General features: G+C 35.0%; 2 protein-coding genes and 1 pseudogene across 2 annotated transcripts; all 3 read right to left on the bottom strand.

Moving 5' to 3' along the window:
• Positions 1-1,191: 1,191 nt before the first annotated feature.
• Positions 1,192-2,073, bottom strand: LOC143576848 (norbelladine synthase-like). Its single transcript, XM_077060858.1, has 2 exons — positions 1,873-2,073; positions 1,192-1,484 (listed from the first exon to the last, which is right to left on the bottom strand). Exons 1-2 carry the CDS (start codon positions 2,054-2,056, stop codon positions 1,192-1,194), a joined length of 477 nt encoding a protein of 158 aa, XP_076916973.1. The 5' UTR covers positions 2,057-2,073.
• Positions 2,074-3,099: 1,026 nt separating this feature from the next.
• Positions 3,100-3,800, bottom strand: LOC143576838 (norbelladine synthase-like). The gene is made up of 2 exons (XM_077060851.1): positions 3,623-3,800; positions 3,100-3,392 (listed from the first exon to the last, which is right to left on the bottom strand). The coding sequence occupies exons 1-2, from the start codon at positions 3,795-3,797 to the stop codon at positions 3,100-3,102; spliced, it is 468 nt and encodes a 155-aa protein (XP_076916966.1). The 5' UTR covers positions 3,798-3,800.
• A 2,391-nt stretch (positions 3,801-6,191) lies between these two features.
• Positions 6,192-7,941, bottom strand: LOC143578657 (protein SINE1 pseudogene; annotated as a pseudogene).
• Positions 7,942-11,029: the final 3,088 nt, after the last annotated feature.

Genomic DNA, 11,029 nt, shown 5'->3' on the forward strand with positions numbered 1-11,029 from the left:
TACTAAAGTCAGCTCTGTGTTTGGTCAACGTTTTGTGGATTAGTTTAGTAGAATTAAGGCTTTAGCTTGCTTAGCCGACGACACTGATTTGGTTGCATCTCATTGGTTAGAATCAGGAACCACTATGAGATTTACCGGCTAAAAATGTATCAAATTTGAAAATATTCATATAGAAGAATATTAGGATGTTTCATAATTCTAGTTATGAACAAGCTATTCTATGTCGACATTTTATAATTTTTATTTCTCTTTAGAAAGAATTTATTGATTCATATAATTTTTTATGCAATATAGTTTATTTGATTTTCATTTCCATTGTTCCTCCTTCGATATAGCTAGGTATTACTAGTATCTGAATTTGGTGTTTTTATTTGCCATATGGTACTTATACTAGTTACCTTGAAATCGCATGTAATTAGCACTTTACATACTTGTATGCTCTTTTGATAGACTTGATATGTATCTCATTTGAAATGATAAGTGATGATATTTGTTAGTTGTTTGGTATAATATGGTGTTTCTTTTGAATATGATATGTAATCGCTTATTATAACACAGTGTTTCTTTTGAATATGACATGATTACGTACGATTTGATTCGACCTTCATAGATATGGTAACATAAGCGTGTCTCCGACACCGTTTGTGCGGTCAGCGACCTCTACAACTAATTTTTCGAGTGCATTTTAACTCATTGTGATGTGTTATTATTGTGTTTTGACACAAGACGCATAAGTCAACTTTACTAAATTAGAATATGTGGGGTTTGGTGGATGGTTGTGAACTTGTGTTATGCCAACATATTGGTGTCAGATCTAGTTCTTCAATATTATGTGCAATCGATCGATATCTCATTATGTTTTGACGTTTCGTTTGTTGATTTTGTTTGATTTGACCATTCAGTGTTTCTTCGTATCCACTCTTATCTTATATATATGTTGATTACCTTATATTTTTATTTATCCATTGTTTTGGAAATGGGACCGGTCTCATGACAACTATCGCTGAACGAGCCTATCTATCACGACATATCGTGATTCGTACTTCTCAACTACAGGCGTGGTTATTCCAAGTATTCAATGAATTCAAATGAAAGCCTTTACAGTATACATTATATAGTATTACACATGATGAGAGTTAAACAACTTTATTAATATTTGATAACACTATACAATTAAAACGTTGTTTTGACTTAACTAGAGCTTAAGAGATGTTCGTTTGCGAACTTCATGAGAACAACAAATGGCTCAATGGTAGCAAGTGATGCGTTGTCAGCAGCCTCTTCCTTAACCTCGTACTCTACTATCATTTTCACAACACATGATGAACCCGTCTCATCATTTGTGTTGTCCTTAACCTCAATACGAATTCTATAAAGTGTAAATCCAAAATCCAAATGTCCTCCTTCTATGATCTCTACTTCTCTCATCATATTATCATTGTCAATCATTGTGAACTTCTCTTTGCAATATGAAATCCTAGACTCTGCTTAATCACCAACAAATTCTTGAAAAATCACAATTTATAAAAGCACATGATTATATTATTTAAAAATTCTTAACAATGAAATGAGGGGGTTAGGGGTGCACACATCCTCCAAGCTTAGTCATGGTGTGCGCATATATAAGAGCATCTACAATATTAGATTTTAAAACCGAGTTTACATTTTTAGTTGACCAACATCTCGAGTCATCCTACAAAGACAATCACACACTCTCTATCCTCCCTTCCACAAAACCCACCTCCCTTATTTCTCTCTCATTTAGATCACATCGTACCCTTTATTATTCTTAAAAGTATATCCCAAACAACTTGTTAAGATTCACTAATATATCAACAAAATACCATAGAAGCGTTTGAAATACGGCGTCACCTGGTTTAAATTTGACCTTGATGACAGTACCAACACCACCATCACCTTCAACGACGTCGATGCTCTCAAGGGTGTGTTTTGCGGCGATCTCTCCAAGTTTGATCGTGCCATAGAGCTGCCAGGCTTTGTCTGCTGTCACCTTCACTTCCACTTCTTCTGACAAATATCCGAACATTTTAGACATTTAGTTATGCTTATCCTTGGTTTATCTTCCAAATTGAGGGTATATGTAGAAAATATCAACGTACTTACACGTGTGATTGATAAATAACAAAATAAGTGATAAAAGTCATATAATGATGGCTCTTTTATGTTTAAATAAATTAATTAATTACGTTTTATTTTCCGATGAATTAAAAAGATAGTTTAATTTAATATATTTCCGTTTACTTGTCTATTTATTGCAAAAGTATATTCTAACGATCGAACACCAGGCAATAAAACATGTCCCCTTAAGTATTCATGTTGTTTCTTGTATAAATCAATTAACATCCGCTCTTCATAGACAAATTAGGGATTCCCGGTTAAACGTTGACAAATTGGCATGTACAACGTCCATTAATAATGTTTGTCCGCTTCGTTTATGTTATATAACTTAATTTTAATATGAGTAAAATGCGGTTTTCGTCCATGTGGTTTATCTAAATATGCCGTTTTAGTCCAGTAGTTTCAAATTTGCAACTTTCGTTCATGTAGTTTCGTTTTACTTGCAATTAACCCCGACCCCACTAACCCCGTTAAGTCTGGTCGTTAAATCCATCATAGTGCCATTCATGTGAGAACAGTTTTGTCCTTTTTTCCCAAATGCACCACAGCCCCTCTCGTGAGGGGGCTTGCGAATTAAGACTAAGGTTTATTTGTGAAGAAAAGGGGCAAAACTGCCCCTCACATGAATGGCACGCTGATGGATTTAACGACCAGACTTAACGAGGTTAGTGGGGTCGGGTTTAATTGTAAGTGAAATGAAATCAAAGGGACAAAAATCACAAACTTGAAACTATTGGACTAAAACCGATATTTGGACAAACCATAGAGACGAAAACTGCAGTTTACTCTTTTAATATTTTAAGAAAAGAATACAAACTTCATTAACTTGAGAAGATCATTAACAGATGCTCACTAAATGAAAGTTTTTAGCCTTTTATGCGTAGGTGAATAAGCTACTTAACTACCTTAATATTAATGCTTGAAACATCTGTTAGTACATAACGAAAACAAATTTTTACCTTAAGTAGAACTTAAGAGATCTTCATTCGCGAACTTCATAAGAGCAACATACGGCTCGATGGTGACAAATGACGCGTTATCGGCGACCTCCTCCTTAACCTCATACTCGATTGTAATTTTCACAATGCACGATGAACCCGTCTCGTCCCTCGTGTTGTCCTTCACCTCAATGCGAACTCTATAAAGAGTAAACCCTAAATCCAAATACCCTCCTTCTATCATCTCGGCTTCTTTCACCATCTTATCGTTATCGATCATTGTGTACTTTTCCTTGTATGGTGAAAGCCCAGACCCTGCAAAATTACTAACAAAGTTATAAATGCTGAATATCATAACTAAATAATACCAAAAGTCTTGTAGCCTAGTGCTATGAACGTGTGTACATAGTGGTGTTCCTCAAGTGGTTGAGGGTTTTCGTCCCATGGTGGACAAAAGTGTACATTTGGGATTATTGGTTAATGAGTGTGCGAGTTAGCTGTTAAAAAATATGCTAATTGATCAATCTTGTATTAGTAACATGCACCTGGTTTGAAAGTGATCTTGATGATGGTACCAACACCCCCATCGCCTTCAATGACTTCGAGGCTCTCAAGGATGTGTTTAGCCGCGATGTCTCCAATTTTGATCGTGCCGTAGAGCTGCCAGGCTTTATCTGCTGCCACCTTCACTTCAACTTCTTCCGACAAAGATCCAAACATTTTATCCGCCGTATGTATAATGTACGAGGTTTTATGTTTATGGTTGTTTCATGTTGAGTTGAAGGTATATGTAGAAGCCATTAAGATACATTGAAGATAGTTCATGTGTGGTTGAGAAAGAATTTGTGGAGATAAATTGCCTACCAGAAAATATTGAATGTTTATAGTTTTAAGCATAACCAAATCTATACTGTATAACAAATAAAAGTTTCCTTATGTCACATGTAATTCCTTTATGCATTTCTTACTATTTTTTTCCGCTTCTCTAGTCTCTCCTATTAATTATACATTAACTATACATTTTTAAAGTTCTTTTTATATATTTTTTGTTTAATCATTTCTCTAATTGCTTTTACAAAACATATTTTATTTCTTAAAAACGTTAGGTTTGCTTATAAAACATTTTTAGAAACTGAACATTTTCATTATTTAATTTGTCTTATATAAATTATATGGTTTTTATATGTAAGAAAACATTTACATGTATATGAAAAATCTTAGCACCTAAAACTTACTTAGCGGGTTCATTGTTAAAAATACGTGGATCTTTAACTGAACCCAGCCCGCCTTCTTTTCCCCTATAACCGTAATCTCTTTCTTTCTATCAATATATTGTCAATCAAAACCTTATTAATTCTCTTTTACTGCACATTTCGGCTGACTGAAAGCTGTCTTCTATTGATGCCTGGTTCGTATTGTTCCGATTGTACTGTTTATGCTCTCATAATTCTATTTTACTTTAGTTGTTACCATATTTTTAGTGTATCGTCTACTGTTGTATCGAAAGAAGTATTTAGAGATTTATGATTTATTTTTAAGATTGTGAATTGTAGTTGTAATTTTGCTTCATACTTATTAATGTATTACTCAACTTTATTTATCAAAAGTTATCACTTACAGAATTCAAGTTGTCAAGCTCATGTATGACATGGGTATTTAACCTAGTTCATAATAAATAGATTTTCATGTTTAAAAAAAAATTTCCTTTGATTAATTGATTTTTTTAAGTGATTACTTTTGCATTTTGTGTTGGTGTAACTATATAGAATAGTTACCAAGCTTTCCACCGGTAAAATTAGTTACTGATATTGTTTTAAGAAATCAGTCACAAATTAAAATTTTTTATTTAAAGAAAATGTAACATAAAAATAGTCGCAAAATTGGTCTCAGTTTTAATTTTAAAATTTTTAAAGGACTGTAATAAAATTTGGTTACCAAATTGGTCCCAAAAAATATCACTTGAGATTGCTTTCAAGAAAATGTATGGATGATTGATTGTTGTATTTTTTTTAAGTGATCTAAAAGGCCATTAAAAAAAAGTTGCTATCATTGATTAATTTGCAAAATCAGCCGTAAACTTATTTTACAACTCGAAAGGATACCACTCAATATGTCTCCTTAGTGAAACGTTGATCAAAATTGATTAATAATGGTTAAAGATTGGTCGTATATATAAATATAAGTGACTCGTTTATTATTAAGACGTGATTACAAGCCGATTTGACCTATTATATTCCAATATGACTCATTAAGAATTAAGATCTCAAACAGCTATTAAGTTAATTATCATGATTCCTCAAATACTTGGTAAGTTAATATAACTCGTTGTGGGACATCAGTGTTGATTCTAACTCTTGGTCTTGTAATGTTAATGAGGGTTGGTTAATTGCCAAATGAGCTTGGAGTTGGTCTAGTAGCTGAAAGGCTTGGGCAATGCGGGCATGGAACTTGGTGCAGTTGCTGGGCTTAAAGTCAGAGTAGCTATGTGGAGTTATGGACATTTGTTTTAGCATAACCCGCATTTGTGTGGCGGGCCCGTTTCCTCTAAAAGTGATCATATTCTGTGTCGGTTACTCTTGTTCTTGGTCATAGCTCTCGTTAGAGCTTCGACTATGAGTTGTTTCTGTTTTATTCTTGTTTGTATATGCTCTTCGTTCTTGAGATGAGATTTAGATTTGTGATAAACGTTCATTGTCTGAGATAATAAATACCGGATGTCGTATTTGTGACAATTAGGTCACCAAACATTGTTGACTTTGGTCTGGTCAAATATGGTCAACATACATATCAATCTTGATTAACCATTGTCAAATTATGTCATGATTAAACATAGCTAATCATTTGGTTTAATGTTTCGGTTTTAGATTTTTATGACTGCAATCGAACCGAAAACAAAATAATACAATTAACACTTTTTAATAACTCCATCCAAATAGCCCAAATGCAACTTTCTTTATACAAATAATCCAATTCAAATCTAGATACAGATCTGTACCACAACTATTCGGAAGCTCAAGAAACATTGAAATCATATCAATTTTTATATATTTGAAAACCGAATATAAACTTGAAAACCCCAAACTTTAGTTCCTTAGTTGTTGTCAAACATCAAAACTAGGTGGGTACGAGTTTGTAACCGTCATCTATACCTTGTACACAGACATACCAAACAACCGCAACCAACAAAACAAACAGCCAAGAATAAACCTTGGCAGCAGACAATATCCTCGATTTCACCTGCGTTTCAGGAACAAGTTCTTGACACTCTTCCACATGATTGCTCCCATTTATGGAGATGTCTTCAGTTGAAGACACCGTTTCTGAGGTACCGTTAAAGAGTTCATCTTTATTGGTAAAACACTCGTTAAAATCGTTTTGATCATAATTTGAATTTGATCTCCCGTTATATTTGCTTGAAGACGAGCTTCTGAATCTTCTGCTTTGATTTCTAGAACTGTCGTCGTCTGGAAAGCGAAGAGGCTGGCTTAGTTTGCTAGGAGTCGTGAAATGGTTACTGTTGTCAGCATTTACATACGACGATCGTGTCTTCTGAAACAAAAGCAAGCATAACATTAGATCAGGAATCGAATCGTTCGATGAACACTAGTGTTAAAAAAACAATTTTAAAACACTCAAAGCTAATTAAAATTTTAAAAATTTAAATTTATTTAATGACACAAGAAAAGACTAGTGTTGAAATAAAACAATTTAAAAAATCAAAATTTTGAACAAAATATGTTTCGGGTCAACCTAATACCAGAAACTATATATTTTCACCCGAACCCATTCTAACCCGTTACTCCACTTGCCCAGCCCGCTTAAATAGTTAAATTATACTCACCTGAGGACTCGAAGTCCGACTTCTTGAGCCACCAGTAATCGAGCTTCTAAGCAAAAAGCCCGAAAACTCATCCTCATAATCTTCTCGGGCCTCTAACGTTTCAATCACACTACCAGGATTACTCATTTGACCCGATAACAACCCGTCTTTAAAAGACACATCTGCATTACTCCACAATATTCGTTTCGCCATATGTATTCCTTCAGTAACTGCCTCGTTAACATCCATGATTTCGCCTTGTTGAAATTTCTGAAACTCTTCAATCACAAAGGTTAATTCCGATATTATACACTTATAATCCAAACTCATCATCAAACAATTAACCATTCGAATAGCCGACAACCGCTTCCTAGAATCCCCCTCATTTACACCCACATTCAAAACCCGAACACCAGCCCGAACCAACAACCTCGCATAACCCTCAACAACGAGCCCATTCCGTTTAGCCAAAGCCATGACCAAACCCATATGCGCATCACCCTCCAAACCCGCAGCAACCCGTTGGCACACCTCATTGACCGTCTGACTCGAACAAAACCGCCAATCATCCAATTCCACAAGCCCTTTTAAGCAACAGGCCGCACCCGACGACAAACTCTCGTTCCTTGATAAAAGTGAATCCGAAAGCGGTTTACAAAGCGAGTGCATAACTTGTTGCTTTCGGGCTTCGGGTGTTGTCGGGTCGATCCCATATCGTGCAATGGCGGAGACCGCTTTCGAACAAACTTGATGGAGACTTAACGGGCCCGGGTTAGAACTCAACGCCTTGATGATGATCAACATGATTTTGTCGATATGTGGGACGATTATCGGGCCGTGAACACACGCAATATCTTCATAAAGAGAGATATCGAATTCGGTTAATCGGGTCTCGGAAACTTGAGCAAGAAAGATTGGGATTGAAATTGAATCCAAATCTTTGACTAAAGATTTAATTGTTTTCATTGCTAAGTTTCTAGTTTCTTGATCTTGATTCATATTATCGAACTCAAGTTTAATCATCTGGGTCAAGTTTCTTCCCATTCTACTGTGCGGATTTGATCAAAACACTGAAGCAAAAGGATTGTAATCTACCTGTGTGTTTCTTGGGAGTCAAGTTCACCTTGATCTTTGATGATGAAATATGAGACTATTTTATTATTTGATTTGATTTGATTTGATTTGGTTTCCCCCTTATTTTTGGTAAGGATTTGATTTTAGGGTTTCTATATTATTTCAAATCTTTGTCTTAATTTCTCCCGGCTGGCTTTTCTTCTTTCACCACTATGCCCCCAACCTAACTCCGTAAAGTCTTACCGGGTCAAAGGTTAGACAGACCCTTCCCGGGCGGACTGTTGTTTGACCCAGATGACGTCATAAATAATTTAAATATATAATTCATATACATATAAAAAATAATAATAATAATAAACTTTAATGTTTATTTATGTTTTATACATTGCTTTTTAAATATAAATGATTTATGCTTGATCAATAGAGACGTCAATGACACTTGGTTTGTTAGCTCATGGAGTAGTTATTAAAGCTTCTATATCTGAAATGACCCAAATTCAAATCCCGACATGCACATTTTATTTTGGATTTAATAAAAAATGGATTTTACTGGTTCACCCACCGGGTCGACTGCCACCCGCAAAACCCGGCCGGGTTTTTAGAAACGGCCCGAATACACTGACCCAACCCTGTATAGGGACCGGGCGGGCCGGACCGGGTTTCAAAACGCTGAAAAGAAGAGAGACGAGTCTTATACACATCCAACTAATCACCAATTTTCTTTTCTTTTGTTTAAATAGTAGATAAACAACAACATGAAATTTAAAGGACGGGTTAGATAAAACTTTTTGTCTACGTGATAATGACGTACTGTGACTTATGCACTTTTTAGTTAAATCATAACAAGTAACCCAAAACATTACGTGCTTAGAATACTTTTCTATATTTTTTTTCCAACAAATACAATTTCTAATACAATCACTATACTTTCTTGTTCTTTTTCTCCTTCTCAGTTTCTACTAGGCCACAAACTCTAAACTCGTAACATGTACGAATTAATGATACTGATCTTATCTAACCGAAAGGTAAAGGCTTTGGCCTTTGGGTGAGAGGTCCAGGGTTCGATCCCTGGCAATGGCGATTTAATATAAATAGTAGGAGGAAAGCATTAACATTCAAAAAAAAAAGAAAAAAAAGAAAAGAATAAAAAAGTATAAGTGTTATCAATTTGTATATTTTTTTTTTATAAAATTTCATGCTTTATTGTTGAGTAATATGACATGTAAAAAAGTTGAGCCAATATGAGCTCAATTCAAATCTAGTTCGTATCTTAAATATATATAAACAAAACCTTTAAAAGCTCGCTGGTTGCTTTAGTTGTAAAATGGAAGTTTCTCATGCATTTGACCCAAATTCACGAGTATGGGTCTCACCAAACTCATATAGCCTTTAAACGTGTTATAACATCTTATTAAATTAAAAAGTAATCTTACCAAATATTTGATATAAAAAATCCTATAAAATAGGGATATACTAAAAACTTAAATTTGATTTTTTTAGAAAAATATATTATTTATAATTAACAAACATTTTATAATAAAAAAAAAATAAAAAGGTCATAGGTCTCACCAAACTCAGATAGTTTTTAAACCGGGTTATAACATCTTATTTATTTGTGAAACACTTTCATCATCAAACCTAAATATATTATTAACTTTCTTACAATAAATAGAATTAAAATCCAAAAAAATATATAAATATTAAAAATAAATAACGTAAAACAACCCCTGTAATACGAGGAATAAAAACCAGTGACTTATTAGAGCCCTATCTAAAGTTTGAACTTCCCTTATATGAACACTTTTTAAAGTTTTGTATTGTTCTTCAAGAATTTTAGGAAGACCAAGGAACCAGAAAAACCCATTAAGTCATTAACCCATAACCGAATTAACCAACATAGCCGAATGAACAGCTGATGGTTCAATTTTTAGTTTTGGACATAAACGACAATTGCAGTTTGTTTCCGTACTCCCTAAGCCAAACTTGGCCAACCACAATCAACCAGTTTTCAGAATCCTATAACTGAATTTCAATTTCAGTTCACTTAGGGCTTAAAACTAAAGCGAACCATCCTATGCACACGCCTAACGAAAACAGATGTTACCTAGTACCAAAAGTCTGACTATTTTCATGTCATGCCATGAATTACCACCGTAGAAGAAAAAAACAACAGTTTACTATGATTTGTAAAGAAATTGGATTGCAAAAAAAATATAATGAACGGCTACAACTTCGTGTAACATCACATTTTGCACCTTTGTCATACAAGATTTCTGTTGTTACCCACATTTTCAAATTTGGAATCTTGGTTATTTTGTGAAGTGCTATACAACACATAAAACTTGATTGTTAACGCGGAAGTTCTTGGCAAGTTGGACAAAACCATTTTCCGTTAAACATCGCCTCTGGTGTCAACCCAACACACGAGTAATGAAACCACTCTCCACCTTGACACTATCAAACACCAAAAACAACATTTTTGTTAATAAGTTTGACCATATAATAAGAAACCAACATACAAGTTTGATCACTGCAGCTTACAGAAAATTTGATTTCGGGTCGGTGGTCCGAAATCAGAAAATTTGTCGGGTTGTTTACTAATCTTTTCAACAGGAACGCCGGTCGTATGAGACCAAGTGGCAGTGATGATTTGGCGGTTTACAATTTCACGGTCGAAGAGTGGAGGCAGGAGTGTTTGCGGAGGTATGGGACGGTGAAGACGTGGGACGATTTAAAGTTGTGGGAGAGGTTGAAAAGGTGTTCCAAGTGGGTTGAGCTTGTGGCGCCGGACCATGATGCGGAAGTAGGGCCGAAACGGACTAAAACTAGTTCGTCTGGAGCATATAGCACTTCCGCCGGGTCGGATTGCCGCGTTGGATTCGACCTAAACATTGCGGGGGAGGAAACGTCTTCACCGCCGAGGAGGCGGCCATTGGGAAGGGACGCCAAGGGGAAAAAACCGGCTGAGGGGGGAGCCGTAAACATCGTCGATCTTGTTGAATCCCTCAATAAATTCAACAAAACCATGGAGGTGGTCTCTAATGACAAAAGGGAAAAA

Source organism: Bidens hawaiensis, unplaced genomic scaffold, assembly GCF_021521415.1.
Source record: "Bidens hawaiensis isolate Kalapana, Puna unplaced genomic scaffold, B.hawaiensis_p1.1 tig00001461_1, whole genome shotgun sequence".
Classification (NCBI taxonomy): domain Eukaryota; kingdom Viridiplantae; phylum Streptophyta; class Magnoliopsida; order Asterales; family Asteraceae; genus Bidens; species Bidens hawaiensis.